This window comes from Stylophora pistillata, chromosome 8 (assembly GCF_964205215.1).
Source record: "Stylophora pistillata chromosome 8, jaStyPist1.2, whole genome shotgun sequence".
Classification (NCBI taxonomy): Eukaryota; Metazoa; Cnidaria; class Anthozoa; order Scleractinia; family Pocilloporidae; genus Stylophora; species Stylophora pistillata.
The window spans coordinates 14,237,325-14,257,602 of record NC_142526.1 but is presented as its reverse complement, the minus strand read 5'-3'; the positions used below and the strand labels follow the sequence as shown (position 1 = coordinate 14,257,602).

Sequence of the window (20,278 nt, the reverse complement as noted above, 5' to 3'; positions counted from 1 at the left end):
CTAGCAAGTTAGCAGATGTTTACTATCAACAAGGCTCCATATGTATGGCCTCTGGTACTCGGGACGACCCTAACCCCCCCCCCCCCTCCCCCTCCCGACAACTTTACGAAGCCCTTCACGATATGAAATTTGACATTTGCTAAACCTTGTTCGGCCAGGCCAGGTTATATGTTCAACAAAGTGGCAGACAACAGGAAACAAATAGATGTAAATGCATGGGCTTTAGTTATAACGTGTGCACACATTTCTGTTTGAGTTGTCTTGTCTCAGGTGGGCGAGACAAGGTGTTTACATGAGAAAAAGTTGTCTTGCATGCCAAGGTTACCTTACTTACCGAGATGAGACAAATTTCCCTAGAGTTGTCTTGCCCACCCGAGAAGAGTTCAAAACCTCATGTAAACAGTTGGCTGAATTTTGCCAAAAAATGAGTGAAAACTTAGCTAACCCTGGATAATTCATGGGGAAGGTTGTCTTGGGCAACTGAGACCATGTAATTGGGGCCTAAGACAAGTGTCTTGGCAGCAGTGAATTTCTTTTGGATGTTAAAAACTCTTGGGGCAGAATTGCAAATGTACATGTAATTTGTTTTGATCTCTTCATTTCCAGATGGCAAATTTTCTCTTGTTGTTAACAGAGAAAAATAATGTAATGCCATGCAACACAAAATTTCCTTTGAATGGCAAACACTGAAAGAATCACTGGTTTATATATACTTCCCATACAGTTTATTGGAATAGTGAACATTTGTTCAAAATTTTGCAGCCAGGATTATCTTGGGACTCTGCAAATATGACCTTATCTCTGCAGGTTTAAGATCGCTTCGATGGCTAAATGTCAAACAAAGACTTATGGTCAATGATGCAGTTATGATGCACAAATGTCTCAAAGGACGGTCACCTAGTTATCTGTCAAATAAATTTTCAACTAGAGCCACTATTCATGATAGACAGACAAGATAAAGAGATAGTTTGAACATTCCATCTAGTAGAACCAATGCTGGCCAATGTGCCTTTTATTATCGTGGCATAAAAGTATAGAATAATTTAAGTAAAAATTTGAAGGGAAATCACGAGTACTTAGATCTCTAGGGGACGTTTAATTAATGAACTGATTTGTAACAATGAACGATCTTTGATGATAATTGTTGTTTACATATAGTAACTAAGTAATATATAAGTAATATGATATAGTTATTAAGTTATATATTTAGTTTTACTATTTTTAATATTGATGCTGACAAGCCCTTTTCAGGGATGCTCAATAAAGTGTATGTATGTATTGGTCTTAAAAGAAAAGGACTGGATTGATACAGTGGTAAGTACAGTTAACTCACTGTTAATGGAGGATCTTATCAGCAGACAGTTTTACTTTTAGACACTTTCTTCATTTCCCCTTCTTGCCTCCTAGTCAAACTCGTTATGCACACATTCCCATAAGTAGACACTCTCTCATAAGATGCGGACATTTGGAATTTTCGTTATGATTATGCTTTCTCCTAAGCAGACACCCCACAGATAATATAAAACTGGTTTTGAATTTGCAAATCAACAAAAATGTGGCCTTTAACATAGTGACAGAACAGCAGGGAGTGGTTTTCTCAAATCTCCATTGTGCACAGTAAAGCAATTAAGCTCTCTATTGGTTTGGCATTTAATAAGAGACCAACATAACACTCTCCTGCAAGCAGACATCCACCTTATTTTCTTAGGTTTTCACTTAAGAGAATAATTCTCCTAGGTAGACAGTTCTACCAATGGACACTTTTTTCAATTCCTGAGGTTGTTAGCTTACAAGAGAGTTAACTGTATATTCAAGAAAGGGAGCAATCGTAATTTACACTGTAATATGAGTGGTAGTGTTGCATTTCAAAAGTAAATTTTCTCTCTTGTAAATTTTCAGTATCATTGTACCACTATTGTATTAGCTTTGTAAAATTCAGATAAAAAAGGATAAGTGCTTGTCTTTCTTTACCCTAAGAATCAAATGGGAAGGGATGCTCAAATCCTTAGGGAAATGAATTCCACCTCTGGAATAAATATATTTCTGCACTGCATGGTCCACATTTGTTTATTATTCTTAATTTATACAGCAATCATGTAAACCATGTTAGGAATAATAACTTGATTAGTGTGGACCTAAACAAGAGGGAGAGAACCTTAATCCCTAATGGTATGGTTATCCCCTCCAAGAGGGAACATTTTCCAGTTTGCATAGACTACATTGTTTTCATCACATTTTAAACAGTATGTCAAAATCAAGTACACTGTGATAAAAGAAAATGCCAGTTATTTACCATTAAACAATTTAGAGGAAACTTCTCAATCCCCAGTGATATCTGATTAGGCATCCTGTCCAACATTTTTCTGACTTCCTGGTAAAATCAAGGTTAAAACACCCATTTTTCTCCCTCTCTCTTTCTTTCATACAGTTTGTTACAGTGGTGTAAACAGGGACAAAGGAATCATTGTTTGTCCATCTTATTACCTATTCTGAAAAGAGTGAGGTATATTCAAATCCCCAGTGATATGAGTTGATCCCATGTAAAATATGCAGTAATATATTTACCAATTGGTTGTTGCATGTTGTATTTATCCTATTTTCTAGCATAGATTGCAATTATTGTATCTGAAAAGTGAAAAGATATGCTTGTCCACTCTGGGTCTAAAATTGAAGGGGCTATCCAAATCCTTGATGATTTGGGTATCCCTTCCAGTGTGGCTGCCATGTTCTTGGTTCGCAGCTGTGGTATTTTTTCACATCTTATGGATAACATTTTTTCGTTCCTGTTTATTTGTGTAGTCATAGGTGTGTGATTGAGTGAAAGCCAAATTAACCCTGTTTCAAAAAAGACTTAGAAAAAAAATCCAACTTTTGAAAACAAAGACTACTAGTCTCTGCGGAGTTCTATTGTTATCGCTATTGTTTTAGTTGAACAAAGACTGAATGCATAATTAATGTATGGAGTTATATGGTACTCTTGCCCAGCGCTCTAAGCTGCGACCATTTTGGTTACCATGGCGAGTGAAAAAAATGTTTGGCGACTAAAATTCTGGCGAAAGTCACCAATTGGCGACCAACAGATTAAAAGAGAAACTTACTTGAAAAATTATCAACAATGAGACGAATTTAATCAATAGTACAAGCGGTGGCATCACCTGCGTTTCTCTTTTCGCCTCTCGTCGTTCAGAAACTCGACTGCGTAAAAAAATGGCAAATTCGATCAATTTGAAGGTGTAATTGGCAATGTTGCACGGTCTCAGCAGCTTTGTAATGTTGAAATAAATCGTTTTTGCTACTAGACAGTCTCTTCCTTTTCTTTCTCTTACAGTAACAAACCAACAGGGATGAAAAACGTCTGCGCGTGCGACAGAGGCCCGCGGTAAGAAACGCTGGCTCAAACGCGCGTTCACTCAAACTCAATAAATTTTTACGGGAAAAGAACAGCTATTTCAAAAGTTTAAAAAATAAGGAAGCGGTTGAAAAGATAAGGTTTTAATTATCAATTTTGAAAAGAAGAAAAGAATTTCAAAAAATGGAGGGGGTGTACAAATTGTACAAAAATTGTTCTCGCGCCGAAAAACGGTCTTTTGAGCAAAGTTTCTATACGGTTGCGAACTGGCTAATATTGCGGCAACGTTAACCGTGTCGCTTTAGCTTTTTCTGACCACTTTTTCGTCCGTTCATGCAAAATGTTGGTTCGTCGGTAAAACATGGAGCAGTAAAGAAGCTTTTAACGGCACTTCTAAGCCCCTGCCTCTTGGTTTCGCAAGAGCTATGAACGTGCCTGAAGAAACTCCAGTTTGTTTACATCATCGTCGCACGATCGTGAAGCAAGATAGTTGCTGCTCATCGCCGTTTTCCGACCGACATTCCAATTAATTAAACTTAATTCCTGTAAGCCTTTTCGAAATTTTGGACATAAGGGGAAGAAAGAAAGCGAGATATCAATCAGGGAGCACGTGGTGTGACGCCTGTGAAACAAAATTTTACTGAAATGCCGAAGGAGACTGAGGTATGGCGATAACAGATGGATTTCGATGTGAACTATGTTGACTGAAAATCATATATTTGGTTTTGTTTTGATTTCAATCTAGGAAAGAGATTCTAGGATTGAAAAAATTACGAAACAAGAGGCCATTTATTTGTTAACCAATGTTAAATATCTATCAGGTAAACTTCCACTCTTTTATCAAGCTAATATCAATGCGAGATATCAATGAGGGAATTTTTCCCTCATTGATATCTTGTAATGGTTCCATTACTTACTGTACATATGATGCACGATCCTCGCAGTAGATAGCGCTATTTAAGCAATAGCGAAAATCAGACCTGAAAAAAAATCAGGCCTGTACGGGATTCGAACCACTGACCTCTGCGATACTAGTACAGCGCTCTACCAATTGAGCTAACAAGCCAACTGGTGGCAGGCCGTTAAGTTGATTCGTAATAAACCCGTGAAAGTGATAAATGAGATACAATGTAATATATGAAGTTCACATATTTTGTACTGCGGTATTAGATACATATGATGCACGATCCTCGCAGTAGATAGCGCTATTTAAGCAATAGCGAAAATGATGCACGATCCTCGCAGTAGATAGCGCTATTTAAGCAATAGCGAAAATGATGTAGTTCATTTGTTTTTCATGACTGGTTTTAAACGAAATAATTTGCCGGGATATATCAACAAAGTCGAAATGGTAAATTGGCCACCGTAACGATTACAAAACCTGACGTTTCGAGCGTTAGCCCTTCGTCGGAGCGAATAGAGGAACTGTTCGTTGTGTGTGCTTTTAAAGGCAGAAAATGGAGCTACGTTATTGGTGGGAACATGGCAACGAGAAAAACAAGAATAAATTAGTGGAATGAAAAGCGTTCGTTGATCCCTGTGGGATTTAGACTGCCGGTTTGAAAGATGAGCATTTGTTCAAGATTTTTACGGCTTTCCATGCTACCAAGTGTAAGGAACGACCGCAGATTGCCATATGTTGCTTAGAATGATATCAGTGTTGTGAATGAAAGGACACGTTTTGCATCGTGCACAAGCGCATTTAAAAGTGCCTGGTTGGTCATTAGTCTGAAAAGAACTTCTGACCAAAAAATTGCCTATGTTTTTGTCGCGTTTGAATGAAATGAGCGGAGGCTGCGAAAAGATAGTGCTTGTCTCTGGATCGTTAAAATATCTCTGGATTGATAAAATATCGGGACCTAAACGATCCATTAAGATCACCGATCACTTCACGTGCACCTCCGCCAATGTTATCTATTGCATAACTTGCACTTATTGCAAAAAGATATACATCGGCGAAACAGGCAGAAGACTAGGTGACCGATTCCGAGAACACCTTCGAGACGTGGAAAGGAATGACAAGGACACATCGAAACCAGTCGCTAGGCATTTTAATTTACCTAATCATTCTAAGCAACATATGGCAATCTGCGGTCTTTCCTTACACTTAGGTAGCACGGAAAGCCGTAAAAGTGTTGAACAAAAGCTCATCTTTCAAACCGGCAGTCTAAATCCCACAGGGATCAACGAACGCTTTTCATTCCACTAATTTATTCTTATTTTTCTCGTTGCCATGTTCCCACCAATAACGTAGCTCCATTTTCTGCCTTTAAAAGCACACACAACCCACAATTCCTCTATTCGCTCCGACGAAGGGCTAACGCTCGAAACGTCAGGTTTTGTAATCGTTACGGTGGCCAATTTACCATTTCAACTTTGCTGATATATCCAAATTATTTCGTTACCCCCAGCGACGCAGCCCCAAACAGTTTCTTTCGAAACTATCAGCCTTTATTCATTTGGTTTTAAACGAGTTGCGTCAGTCAATGAGTTATTTTCATGGTTTTTATAGCTGGTTTTTTTGTTTTTCTTTTTTTCTGTTTTGCCTCTTTTGTTCGATAACACCTGCCTTCCGGATCCCTTCGATCCCTGAAAAAAGTGTCTCTCGGAGATGATAGCGATCAATGAAGAGCATTAAATGGGAACTGAAGCCTAAAAATGGACCATTTTTAAATTGGAGCTTATAGTTCAAATAGCAATGTTCGAGGGGTTTTTTCAGTATTTGGGCCCAACTTCGCCTCGGAAAAATATTTTAAAGTGGTATTTTGGCCTCGTAGTACGGCGGCTCAGAAAATCAATGTCAGCGGTCATTTTAGCTCGCTCTTACGTCACTGGGGGGGAAGAAAGATAATAAACCCGTACTCTTCCCACAGAAATTTGGTTTGGTTATGGAGTTGTCGAAGTTGCGTGACTTGTAATGGGAATTAACTACGAAAATGAAATAGTAACAGTTGTTTTTCTTAAGTTGGTTCCCCACCAAGAAAAGATTAACTCCTCAAAACTTCAACACTTTTCAGTCAAACTGAATTTTGCTCAATAGGTTTGTAGTATGCCATGTCTCAAATAACTGTGGCAAATTTGGTGTTGTTAGCTCAAATACATCCTGATAAATTTAAGGGGGCAGCACGATTTGCATGAAAAATCCATATTTGCGGGAAATGTGATTTAAAGGAAAAGGTGTATGGAAATATGGGTCCAAGATGGCTTTTAGAATAAAAACACAGTATGTTGGTAGAAATGTTTCAAAACAAATATGCCCAAAGTTATTTTTTGATCTTCTACACACCACATGACATCCCGACATGTCACGCATTCTTGAAGGACCAATCAAATATAATGAAATGGATCCTTTTGTCTAAATCTGACAAGCGTATCGCGTTCCAAAACAAAATGTTCACGTGCAGCGATCGGCGCAGTGATACGCCAAATAAAGCGGTAAAAAAGTTAAAATCAAGAGAAAATTTGGAAAACAAGAAATGCAGAATTTGCAAAACCAGGCTAGTCCTCCGATATGGGAAAGCAGGTTACGTGCAACGGAAAATTGATCCTTGATCCCCAAAAGAAAAGAAGACAGTGGCCCCGAGTTTCACGACTTAGCGAACCGGAAACTTTGTATGAGTATTGTATTGAACTTGCTCGTCAGTTGACGCATTCATAAGTTATCAGACACAATTTGCAAGCCATGTGGTCGGAATTTAAGAAGCACATATCTTTTTTTCAAATTACTAGTGTTGGCCGAAGATAAAACTAAACCTAGCAGCGATGGTGGTCTGTCATACAATGCGAAGAAGAGACGGTTAAGGGGCAATTGCCTTCCACGATCTCGCCTCAAAGAACGAACTCGAAAGTTTGCAGAAAATCAAGCGCAGCTCAGAGGTCAATCGATTTCGGGCAGAGAGAAAGCGAGGCCTCAGTTTTAGTGTACTTGAGCACAGAGGAACTTGTCAACAAGCCGGCCGCCAGCGCAAGTGGACGGGATTTGGCTTTTTTCTTGAGAAATCATGGGTTTTCGAGCAGGTGGTTTTTCTGGGTTAACCTCCCCTCCCACCTCCCCCCTCCCCCTCGCTTTGTCACTCGTCTCAGATCTTCCACCCGTCCAATGTGGCGACCGCATCTTCTTCGCGCTGAATCTCGCGTTTGAAAACACAAATCATCGCCTGCAAACAGGCTATGGGGCTATTGGTCATTTCGAAAATCGCTTTTAGATTTCTGCTTCGTGTGGGGCTTTAGATGTCTCGAAGTACAAGAAATGCGCGGAACAACTGCTTGACGCACTTGATATTTCCCAAATGAGAAATACTCTGTTACGTATAGCAATAACTTTAACTCTGATTATTGTCCAGTACAATACGTAACGAGTCGTAATCACCTTCCTATTTTGGATTTTCTTTCATGAGATACAACCAAGTTTTAACATTCTTCCTTACTCGTTCTGTCACCATAGCGGCTGCAGACAGGTACCGGCAACGGTAAACATAGAGGCAGGATTTACTCAAGGTGGCTAATACATTCTACGCGAGTTCGTCGATGGACTTTTAAACAGCAGACCTTTATGGATTAAAGGTGAGGTTACTTATACGTGGCCTTTTTTGTTCCTATTCAGTACAGTAAAATACCCGAAAAAAGAAACTTTTAAACAGTGCTTTCTCATAAGAGAATTTAGTTTTCCCTACGTTTTACTCGCCTCGTCCTATTATGGGCGAAAGTTACGCCACTGGTAAAATGTCGTTCTTTATTTTACAATGCGAGGGAAACAAAGCAGTCATAACAGAGCCAATTCACGGAGCAGATCCTGAGGAGAATTCTCAGCGCCTGCCGTTAAATGGAACTTCTATTACTGTCTACTGGGCAGTGAACTTATTTCTGATCAAAACACAAGGCTAAAGGCTCAGCTGTTGGGCCATAAATAGTGAAGGTTAAAGGGAAACAACCAACAACTGATCACGTGATCTCCCGCCGAGTGACAAGCTTTCTCAGCTTTTGCCTAATAGCGTATTTTCAAAATTTCCCCATCTCTTTCTTCACACAATACGTAGCTCCGGGTACACAAGGCTTTTCAGTGACGTAGAACATCCTAGGTGTCGAAATTAATACTATATATATGTCATGCTAACTTGATTAAATGCTACTTTCAAGCAATACCATAGCTATCGATATTACAGGTGCGAAATGCATAAACAGAACTTTGCCGTTCCGATTCTTCTAGCCTTGAACACGGTATCGTTAAGTCGATGGTCTGTTTATACAAACTCTCAATCCCGATGCGAGCTGAACAAAGCCCATCAGGACCAGATTCTGTGTTTCACGCCTCCCTGTTTCTTTACTTTCTTCTTTTTCTCTCCTTCTAATGTATTCGTAAAAGTGCTGCTTACTCAAACATTTGCATGTGCTTTGCGCAGGGTGGGTACCTGCAGCTTTTCAACTTCGCGATCAGTGACACCGCCACATTCACTTAAAGATCGCCGCTTTTTAGATCGCGAGAATTCATTGGCACCAGCTTCAATCCACCGGAGTGCCGTCCTTCGTCTGTTATCCTCGGGTCATATGGCTAAAAATGCCAAAGCAATTTGAGACACCTCCCCTTTCTCTGGAAAATGTCTCCGATGGTGAAAGTTCCTTAAAACGGACTGACTTGAAAAGCAAATACGGATGAATAATAGGAAGCGTAAGTGTTATACTTGGCTGCCCACTTTGTGATTCCCTCAGGGGTACTCATTCGAGATGCTGGAAAAATACATAGCAAACTGTTAGCGGGCGTCATGTTTAAGATGTAAAACACCCTGAAGGGTCTCCAATCGGGTGGTGAGAATTTTCGGTTTACCGTATGAACGTTACGCAGTAGAAGGTCAGCATCTTAGATCACGCTTCCACATTTCTCCAACTTAAAATCAAAGAAGCTATTTACTTTCAATGGGAGCAACCTATACTTAATCATCAACCTTTCCTTATTCTTGCATACATTGTTTTGTGTCTATCGCTGTTTTGTCCCATGGGCATTTTGTTATGCACTTTATATTAAACTTTGTTCTTTGTATAAATTAGAAGATGACTTCTGAAAAAGGTCGCTGCTTTCTTCGCAAGTCGGATCTCTCAAAAGAGCCCTATATCCGGGTTTTGCTGGCGGGAACATTTCTTGCACCGATGGCAGCAGCGCGTTTGTGGCTTTACGCTGTCTCCACTGGCATTCAACATCAGTTCGACTAAGGGTATAACGGCCATGAATAAACAAAGCGGCAGCATGACTACACTTAGACTTTCCTCTCGGGCACTGACAGTCCGTTGACTTGATGTTCTCTTCTTCATCTAAATAAATCTAAAGAAGTGGTAAAATTTTGTAGACTTTTTTCTTCATGCTGGCATGAACCTCTCCACGAATCACGCCATCGTTACAGAAAAAGCTTTTAATATGATTAGATTGATAGTGATTTTCACCTCTGGTTAAAGATTCTTGCTCATCTGCGAAAAAAGAAGCCAACCATAATATCGAGAGCGCCGCCATGTTGGTTCCTGGCCGTTTTGTTTAAACCCAAATTATTTGGTTGCCTAGAAACATGACATAACGACTTTAGAACTCTATTCTCTTAAATTCGTGACATATCTGCTGCTATCCAGACTTTTATCTTTCCAAGGCTTTCTTCTCTTAATTTTTGCGATTTTTTTTTTTACTTCTTGTACTTTATGCAAGATTTTCGGCGCTTGGTTTGGAGGGATATTTTGCGCAGGCAATCCTTTGCACTTTATCCCAGAAATTCGGATAAGCGCAACTGAAAATCAACGCGTGAAATTGAGCATGACATGAAAAAGCTGAATTCTGGGGTGAAATGCAAATTTTCGCAGGCAAAGAATTGGTTCAACGACTGAAGTGGTTTATCATGTTATGCGAGTGGCCGAGCACAATTTATTTGTCGTGGAATAGAAGTCAAATTTATCGGATGGAAGCTGTTCAAAAGGCAATTTTTTCCTGTAAATAATCGAAGGATTGTTTGATTTACAATTGGTTATTTCAAGGTGTGAACTTTTATACAGCAAGACAGTAAGTTGATTCTTATTCTATCGCATAAACGATCTCGTATTCGACTCTAACTCCGTCATACATTTTCAGTTCTCCAAAAGAGCTCGTGTAATTCAAACTACTGGAACAAGACAGGCCTACATAGTGCAATACGAGAGTTAAAATGTACATCCACTGGCATGTTATGCTCCACTTAAGTTAAATCAACGGCCACTTAAGAGCAAACTCGAGCATATTTTCTGTTTGATTAATGATACAAACCGGCGAATACGACTGAAAATCGCCTTCACTTCATTTGATCATTCTGCTGACCAAAAAAGGCAGCTGTTGTGTTTTAGAAAATTTGAGTATTATGTTATAGAACAGAAACAAACAGAAAAATTATGCATTCGTATTCAATAGACCCTTCCACGGTTTTATCGGCCATATTGCTTGGGGGTCAAACAAAACCTCGTTGCGTAGCAACGAGCCATAGAATCTCTTATGATAAGAAGACGCGCATCGCTTCCCTGCCATTCTCGCACCATGGCGGCCACGAGGTCACCTTCAAACAACATATCAATCTGCCTATAAAACGCAGTGATAAAAAGATACTGCGCCAAAAATTCGGCACTTACTTTCAGTAACGCCTTATCTATTTTCCCACTAGATTTGGAGACGAAAGTAAGGGATTTTCCCTTTATAAAGTTACGATATTGAGCGAAGGTACCGCCGACGCGCGTCGAATAATTACGAAAGAATATATTGCTTGTTGCTACGCAACGAGGTTTTGTTTGACCCCCAAACAATATGGCCGTAAAAACCGTGGAAGGGTCTATTTATGCGTTATCAACCAAAGCCTCACGTCAAATTGGTCCAATATTTACCACAGAAAAGTAAAAACCAATAATCGCAATATTTAGCTATTCCAAGTCGGAAAGTTTTATTTTAACGCACGAAACGTCAGCTTAGAAATTCTTTGCAGTAACCAAAATCATTATCAACTTCAGTCACTGTCGTATGGGACAACTCTCCGAAATTTCTGGAAAACATCTTTTTTTAACTCAATCAGTATCAAGAATTTCCACTTTCGGAAATGTTTTGATCCACTGATGAATACCTTACAACTGTCACGGCAAAACAAAAAATTCACGGCCAGACAGTTATCTCGCCGAAATCAGTTAACTTTCGGCAGAACAAAAATACAACAATCCGAGTTTTAAAAGAAGTTTGGTCCGCGGCTTTCAATTGCATTTTAAATGGTATGTGTATTAAATAAAAATTTATGAAGCCATCGATATTAGGGACTATGTGGTTTGTCTTAGAGTGCCTCGATCATGTTATGATTACTGTAGCAGTGACTTGACTACCGTTATTTGGATGTAGAAGAGATGCAAGTACGACTATTTAAGATAAGAAAAACTTATATACTTGTTACCTTTTAAAAGTAAAAACTTACCAAGTTACTTCCGATCATCATAATCATCATCATCATCATTATTTTTATCATTATTATTATTGTTATTATTATTAACAATTATTCCACGAGCGCGCGTTGGATATAAGATGATAGATAGCCAACGAGGCGCATAGCGCCGAGTTGGCTATAATCATCTGATATCCAACAAGCTCCCCTTTAATTTCAAGCTGACACGTACGCTTACCATATTTGTAGATTACGGTATATTGGCTGATATACCATAATGGCTAAGCCAATAAAAAGTCTTGAATTGCATTATCCAACGATCTAGATAATTATTATTATCGGCAAATTGCCATTACTATTTAACAATTATTCTCCGAAGGCGGGGTGAATATCATCGAATAATCCCCGAGACGAAGTCGAGGGGATTATTCGACAACATTCACCGAACCTGAGGCGAATAATTGTTTTAGAGAAATTTCTAAAATCATAACATTTTAGTAACATTTATTAACATTTTATTTTAACATTTTATATCAACCGCGTGGAGCGGTTTATATAGCGTCATATAAGGAACCGCTCGACCAATCAGCCTGAGATTGCTTGAAACTCTTTGCTCAGGTCTGAAATTATACTAATAAGAATTATTTGGTAATGATTACTAACTCTGCTAAAGTTTGACAAGAGGACATGCGATACGTTCGGCTGTAAATCATTTTCTACCTCAATTTCACTACATAATGCTAATCTTTGGTGTCGGTATACAAAGCTCTATCAGTTTGTGTTAAACAATAGCCCTAAAAATTTAAACCTCTCCTAAACGTATAAAGGCTGATAGTTTCTAAAGAAACTGTTTGGGGCTGCGTCGGTGGTGGTATTTATTCGAGTTTTTCTCGTTGCCATGTTCCCACCAATCACGTAGCTCCATTTTCTTCCATTAAAAGCACACAACCCACAATTCCTCTATTCGCTCCGACGAAGGGCTAATGCTCGAAACGTCAGCTTTTATAATCGTAACGGTGGCCAATTTACCATTTCAACTTTGTTGATATATTCAAATTATCTCCTAAACGTAGCCGATCTGAGACTGGCTAACAACTTTCGTGTATAGAATTCAAACAAACTTATGGCTATTTCCTCCATTTCGTTCACTATTCTTATAAAACGTGGTATAAAACATATTAGTTCCAGCTCTAGAAAAAAGGAAGAAAGAGGGACTCTGGGAGTTCTCTTTTTTGACATTTAAAGTCAGTATCGAGGAATTTGTTGCGAGGGTCAAACAACCAAATATTTTTTTTCGTCTCAGATAATCAACGATGAATGTCGTAAAAGCTGGGAATTTCACAGAAGGACGAGGACGCCTCCCGTCAAAAGGCTCGCCATCCATTCATCAGAAAGCACTTTTCGTATTTTGGTTATCAGCAGTATCCCTGGCAGCTTTTAGGAAGCTTCTATTGTTTTTCAAAGTACGAGATATCCATACTTTCCGTCTGATAGCTTCTGGTAAGTCTGTGTTCTTTCCTCTTAAAAATAACTGATTTTCCTTGCCTTTTAGTTGTGACTTTTAGTTGTAAAATCTAGGGACTAAGTGGCCTAAGAACCGAGGATTAAATTGAGCTCATAGGTCCTACAACCCCGATTTTGTGCTAAATGTGACCAAACACAGCACGCCGGGCTGGCAGGTTACCAAATCGCGCCATTTCGATAACAGTGAGCCTGTAAGAAACTGGTCAGCGATCTCTGTACAAATGGTGCTTTCAATATGGCGGCCCTTTTAGTAAAACTTCACGAAGTTGTGGATGATTTCAAGAATTCTAGTGAAGACAAAGCTTTAGCGACAGAAATTGGGGGCGAGCTTTTAGTGTTGTGTAGAGCAGTTATCAAGAAACACACGTTTGAGAGTGAAAAGGCTTTCAAATTTCATTTAGCTCAGCCCGCAAGAATATTGGCAAGGATTGTTGCTTTTTGGCACATCAGAATGCTGAGAAAAATGAAGCGAAAAACTCGTGCCCCTCGGCCATGGACTGTCAATTTCTCATGGAATTTACCACTGGAAGTGTTTGATTGTTTCAAGGTTGTCGCTATAGCTCCTGTTGCTGGTGGTGTGGTTGTCAGGAACACACGTGCTGTGCATGAAATACACATCACGGATATGGGGAAGATTAAGAGTCTCTTTCTCTCACTGGCAAATAAATATCGAAGAGGAAAAATCCATGAGAGCGATATCTTCCTTAAAAAAGAAAAAGATGGTTCCTTTAGCCAGGTGATTGTCACTGGTGATTATCCAGCAAAGTTTACATATTAAAAAAACTCTGAAATTATAAAAATCAGCCTCAGGTATGGACATTACAACAGACTGGGAGTACCTCAGCACTCCCTTGCATAAAGAAAAACAGTACCCCTTGCTGAGTTCAGCAAAAAACAGTGGCAGAAATAATGAGCATTCCATAATTATGTCAGCTAAATGGAAGAAACTGTTGGCTGTTTATTTAGGTATTAAATCCTTGTTATCCATCATTTGTTGAGTTTAATTAATCAACTCAAACCATGTAAAGTACAGTTCATGAACATATAGTTGAAATTGACAGAATATTACGTATGATGCACGATCCTCGCAGTAGATAGCGCTATTTAAGCAATAGCGAAAATCAGACCTGAAAAAAATCAGGCCTGTACGGGACTCGAACCACTGACCTCTGCGATACTAGTGCAGCGCTCTACCAATTGAGCTAACAAGCCAACTGAGAGCAGGCCGTTAAGTTGATTCGTAATGAACCCGTGAAAGTGATAAATGAGATAGAATAAATATATGAAAATCATATATTTTGAACTGCGGTATTTGATACGTATGATGCACGATCCTCGCAGTAGATAGCGCTATTTAAGCAATAGCGAAAATCAGACCTGAAAAAAATCAGGGCTGTACGGGACTCGAACCACTGACAAAAAATACATGATTTTCATATATTTATTCTATCTCATTTATCACTTTCACGGGTTCATTACGAATCAACTTAACGGCCTGCTCTCAGTTGGCTTGTTAGCTCAATTGGTAGAGCGCTGCACTAGTATCGCAGAGGTCAGTGGTTCGAGTCCTGTACAGGCCTGATTTTTTTCAGGTCTGATTTTCGCTATTGCTTAAATAGCGCTATCTACTGCGAGGATCGTGCATCATACGTATCAAATACCGCAGTTCAAAATATATGATTTTCATATATTTATTCTATCTGATAGAATATTGTTACTAAGAGTTAGGGGAGGGGCTTTCCCCAAATATCCAACAGGGATATGTGCCACCAATGGTTTGTGACCCTTTCCCTTTATATAGAACACGTATTTGCATTTGAGGCTTTTTCTAAAGCTTATGAATTTCAAGTGCTACAACAACATCCAGGTATTATTTTTGGACTCGAGAGTTTTTAAAATGGGTTGCTGAAGGGAAATATGCACCCAAAGCATTTTAAATATAACCCCAAAATAATTTAGCAAGTTAACAACAATATAGCTCCACTTAGCAGCAAGAAAACTGTTAACAGAGCAGCTACTCCAACCAAGACCATCCTGACACAATTTTGTGAAAAAAAAGAAAAAAAAAACAAGGGCACTTTTCAAACTATATAAAGAATTTATCTGAACTATCTATTCGAGATAATTGCACTCAATTTGACCATTTTTTTTAATTTTATGGTCAGGAAATTTGTTACGACTTTTGCTCGGTGGCCTTGGTTAGGTGTTCGACTGTAAATGTCCCAAACTGTTTTTGGGTTAGTCATTGTACCTTTATGTTCAGCTTGTGACACTAAGAAGATTGCAAATATATGGGTCTAAAGCCCCTGTTTCAGCATTCCTTTCTACACTCTTGTAAATCCCAGATGAACACAGTGAACATTTTTCAGCACTGCATTCCTTGTCTAAGCCACAGTAGCAAACATTTGGTTGCTCAATCTTTTTAGGAACATACACATCTGTGCTCTTGTGGTAGTGAAAACTTGCAGGGTCATATTGCCTTAACCAAACAGTTGTAATGAAATCATGTCTAAAAACAAGGCTCCACCTTGTTGACAAGGTTGCATGCTTTGCATACTGGCTGATGCGCACATGTTTAGCCTCCCTCCCTTGCATAGTATTAATGCCTAACCCTAAGCCAAGTTTCCTATACAGGAGGTCTGTGTGATAAGGGATGTCATGACCGATTGTCCAGACTGTCGGTGTTACGGAGCCTAACATAAGAGAGCAGATATTGAAATACCGCTTGCAAGAGTCTTTCATTTCCTGCAAGACACCCTCAGTTATTGTTACACGACTAAACCGGCTGATAGCATCTCTTAGCTGAAGGCCAATGAATGCAAACGTGCAAATTTGGAGCTGTTGCTGAGGACTGTCGTCCTCACGTGAAATTGCCTTTAGAATAGACATAAAATGGTGACAGAACTTTTTTGTCTCTTTCCCTGTCAATCGATAGGAAAGGGATCCCTTCCGTCCCTGGGAGCACCACTTTTTTTATCAACATAATACATATGAGCAAATTTACTTTTCCTTGCCTTTCTTTTCAGTTTTTTCAGCTTTGAATTTTCCGTCGAGTAGACTTTGCAGTTTGAAATAAATTCCTCTTTGAGTACTTTCCGCCTACGGGCAAGTTCCCCGATTGGAAATTTTTCCTTTGCTATTGTCTTGGAGCTTCTTGCTTTCTTCCTACCCTTCCTTGCCATTTTCGAAAGCAACGAGCAAAGCTCGCTCCCAGTTGTATTAATCCGAACCTGGTTCTGCTTCAACACGGCCAGATTCCAGCTTTCAGCTCACGCGGTACCAATTTACAGAAGCTGAAAACAATGAATCTACATTCAGCAAACACAATATGCAAATACAATGTCTATCACAGGAACCCATCGTTTTAAAATTTTAAAATAGCCTCTAGAAATGTTGTAATCTCTTTCTTTGCCTCAGTACATCATCCCAAGGGTTACGCCACATTGCACAATGAAAAAGTAAAATTTTGCGCCTTTTACTTACCGTATTCTTCTCAAAAACATCCCTACGGAAAGATCCACTTTCACTCTTCCAAAATGGCCTCCTCTTTCGTTCACAGACTCCACAAATATCCCACAATACAAAGAGAACCCTTGAATAAATCTAAATAAATTTGTAAAAATTAAAAATGGCGCCCAACGCCATCTTGGATAGAGAAGCCGCTGCTCGAAATGACTATATTTCCGAGCCCGTCAGCCCGGCGTGAGCATTGTCTAGCCATTAGTAACTCTATACGCATCTACATAAAAGGGTGATATCAATATTATGATGGCCCTTCTAAGAAGCGTTTCCTATAGTTTGTACTCACACTCTTTCTTTCTCGCATTTCCTCCATAAGATGATAAAGACATTCATCTTGGACGGGCAGAAAATGGTGAAGTACCGCAACAAGTTGTCCAGAGTAAGGAATATCACGATGCTGTGCAGGAGAATGGTCCCGGGGGAAAGTTGGCAACACCAGCATTTGGTAGTTCCAGACCGTCATTGGATAATTTCCTTTACAGTGTAGCTGTATTTGGACTTATCATGTTCTTCTATCATTTGTGCGATGATGAACACTATTTTCCCGCAACCGAACGCACTTATTCACGTGACTTATTTTGGTTTCTAGTCCTCTTAATTTTTGCGGTAAGCGTTGGATTGACGAGGAAGGAGACTACAGACAAGATATTAAACCGAGAACAGACCGAGGAGTGGAAAGGCTGGATGCAAGTCATGTTTGTGTGGTATCACTACTTCAAGGCTGCAGAGACTTACAATGCCATCAGAGTGTTCATTGCTGCTTACGTTTGGATGACTGGTTTTGGTAAGCTTATGACCCCTTTCATTCAGCCACATTCATTACGAATCTCAAATATCTACGTTTTTGAGACGTGATCGGCAGCCGAGGGTCGACCAAAAGTCGACCAAAAGTGGACCTAAAGTAGAATTGGATTACTCAAACGATCAGAATGGCATTGAGTCTCAAAAACGTAGGAGCTCTAGTTTCGTATTGTAACCTTAGTGGTTGAGGTAAGGTGGAGAACTACTCCGCAAAGTGTAGTAGTAAACATTGTAGAAACTGAATGCTGAGGCAGATTGAGGGTATTGACCAAAAGGAGAAGATTGCGATCAGTCTGAGAGCAAACGTAAGAAATCAAAACTTTAAAGTGCCATTAACCCCCAAATTTTTTTAAAAGAAATTTTCTTGTCACTGATCAACACAGTGAAAGAATTATCGCAATTGAATGAAACCTCGCGATTCTGCAAGCAGTCAAAACTTAACTTTTTATGTTCACGACCGCGCATTTTGGGACCTGGGTCGGGGAAGTTTGTTACGTCATCCCGGGAGCTTTAATGAAAAACTAAAGACGCTTTGCTAAGGCAAAGGTGAAACATAACCCAAATAAAAATTAAAACGGTTCAAAATCGCAAGGAAAACAGGGTCAAAGGTAGAAGGATAAAAGATTGAATCACACTAGCACACATCAGGAACCCGTCAAATGAACAACTGACAGATGAAAAAACACACGGCTGATAAATTTGCCCCAGAAATTACTTTCTCGGACACAAATTAAAAGTGTGCGAAGGCGTATTTGTATATGTATATTTTCTATTATCTTCGGGATATTATGGAATAAAATTATGCATGGATTAACATTGATGATTTGGAGAGTGATGGGACAAAACGACAATTAAACATAAACCCCGATGTTAGCTCATAAGATTCCAAAATTCAATGATCGCCAAAAAAAGTTGTAAATTCCTGTAGTCTATACTTCATGCGTAAATTTCTTTTAAGGATACGATCCTGCCTAGTAAATGCATCATGTTTTTCTTTCCCTTTAGGTAATTTCTCATTCTTCTGGGTTAAGAAAGACTTCAGCCTTTACCGAGTGCTTAAAATGCTTTTTCGACTGAATTTCTTGGTAGTGATGACGTGTCTCGTGGTGCGCAATGAATACATGTTATATTACATCTGCCCAATGCACACGTTCTGGTTCATATCCGTCTACTGCTTCATGAAACTGCTGAATAGTTGGAACGAAGACCCTAAAAAAATGACAGTTAAATTTTTGATATATTTTCTTCTTGTCTTTTTGGTGTTTGACGTACCAGGTGTCGGAAATATTGTCTTTAAGCCTTGGAGCTTTATTCTTAGCTTTGAGAATTCTCTCCATGAATGGATGTTCAGGGCGGGGCTAGACCATTATGCCACCCTTCTGGGTATGCTCTGTGCCTACTTTCATCCCAACTTTGAGAGATTTATGGGATATTTGGACGAAAAGTGGTCTGTTAAACGAATTGCCATACGTTGTGGAATTGCATCTGTTTGCCTCACATCCTTTGCTTTCTGGGTCCGTTACATCTTTTCGCTAGATAAGTACGAGTATAACAAGCTTCACCCATATTTTTCCTTTGTCCCTCTGCTATCATACATATTCTTACGGAATTTGTTTCCGGTTTTTCGAAAGTACTACTTTTACATGTTTACTTGGCTTGGAAAAGTAACACTAGAAACTTACATCTCCCAACTGCATGTTTATCTCCAGGGTAACGCCAAGTTTCTGATATCATTTTTCCCTGGATACCCATTACTGAATTTTGCTTTTGCGTCTGTTCTTTACCTTTTCTTGTCATATCACTTGTTTCATATAACCGTTGATATCAGTTCGTTTATTATACCCAAGGACTACAATTCTTTAGTGAAGATGCTTTCTGTTGGAATTGTGTGGTTAACAATGTGCTATGTTGCAGGGTTTAGTCTTACGGGATGGTATTTTTCCTAAATTAATTTGTTACTTGTTAACTTTGTGGATATCGTTCCATATACAATCATTCGCGCAGAGAGAAATAGTTAATAGACACGTAGGTGGTAGATAAAATTCGTCTGGATTTCTCACAGATAGGTTAATGTCATAATTCCAGTTTGGTTGTGATTTTAGTGTAGTTTAGATTTTTTATGTTCGAGCTGTTGCTTTCAGGTATATTGGAACTGATGAAATCTTCGCTCAAAGGTTGGATGTCACGAAAAATCTAAGGGATGAGACTAAAGGGCATGGCCCAAAAACTAGAGCCAATAAAGTAACAGAAGAGAGAGAAAATAAAGATATTTATTATCCAACTACACCTAGACGAGTACGAGTAACGCCATAGACTAGTACAAATATCACGCGGTATTTGTACTCGTCTACTGTAGTACCGGTTAAACTGGTTTTCTCGCATCGCGCAAGCGAAGAATTGGATTGTAGTTATGGAAAAAAAAAAGTGGCGGACAATTTCAATCATATTTCCGACGACGAAGAGTCAGAATGGCTGGCAAATATAAATCCAAGTTCATTTGATGAATCGAACGAAGAAAAACAGCTTCACGACCAGAAAATTTCTTCATTTAATGAAGAAAATAGAAACAGCAACACAACAACGCGCCAATTCCGTCCCGCTTCGCATACTTCTGTCACGCACTCCACGTAAATGAATATCCCCGAAATTCGCCCGCAGAAACAAC

General features: G+C 39.2%; 1 protein-coding gene and 2 long non-coding RNA genes across 5 annotated transcripts in view; 2 read left to right on the top strand and 1 right to left on the bottom strand.

Annotated features, from left to right (window-relative positions):
* LOC148725141 (uncharacterized) overlaps positions 1-1,307 on the top strand; it is a 6,810-nt gene extending 5,503 nt beyond the window's left edge. Inside the window, exon 2 of the long non-coding RNA XR_015990666.1 lies at positions 808-1,307. This is a non-coding gene — a long non-coding RNA (uncharacterized LOC148725141). The remainder of the gene's footprint in view (positions 1-807) is intronic.
* Positions 1,308-7,444: 6,137 nt separating this feature from the next.
* On the top strand, positions 7,445-19,829 carry LOC111335710 (uncharacterized). 3 transcript variants are annotated; one of them, XM_022941702.2, is made up of 4 exons: positions 7,445-7,912; positions 13,070-13,266; positions 17,129-17,596; positions 18,619-19,829. In XM_022941702.2, exons 2-4 carry the CDS (start codon positions 13,080-13,082, stop codon positions 19,557-19,559), a joined length of 1,596 nt encoding a protein of 531 aa, XP_022797437.1. In that variant the 5' UTR covers positions 7,445-7,912; positions 13,070-13,079; the 3' UTR covers positions 19,560-19,829. The 3 variants fall into 3 exon arrangements, with proteins under 3 accessions (XP_022797437.1, XP_022797436.1, XP_088585603.1); XM_022941701.2 differs by lacking the exon at positions 7,445-7,912 and adding an exon at positions 10,197-10,382; XM_088729477.1 differs by lacking the exon at positions 7,445-7,912 and adding an exon at positions 12,215-12,384.
* Positions 8,061-10,033, bottom strand: LOC148725140 (uncharacterized). Its single transcript, XR_015990362.1, has 2 exons — positions 9,782-10,033; positions 8,061-9,662 (listed from the first exon to the last, which is right to left on the bottom strand). It is a non-coding gene; the product is annotated as an uncharacterized LOC148725140 (long non-coding RNA).
* Positions 19,830-20,278: the final 449 nt, after the last annotated feature.

Coding starts and splice junctions, on each gene's coding strand:
- LOC111335710 (XM_022941702.2), top strand. CDS start 13,080: ATGAATGTCGTAAAAGCTGGGAATTTCACAGAAGGACGAGGACGCCTC. Junction 13,267..17,128: donor TTTCCGTCTGATAGCTTCTG/GTAAGTCTGTGT, acceptor TTCCTCCATAAG/ATGATAAAGACATTCATCTT. Junction 17,597..18,618: donor CGTTTGGATGACTGGTTTTG/GTAAGCTTATGA, acceptor CTTTCCCTTTAG/GTAATTTCTCATTCTTCTGG.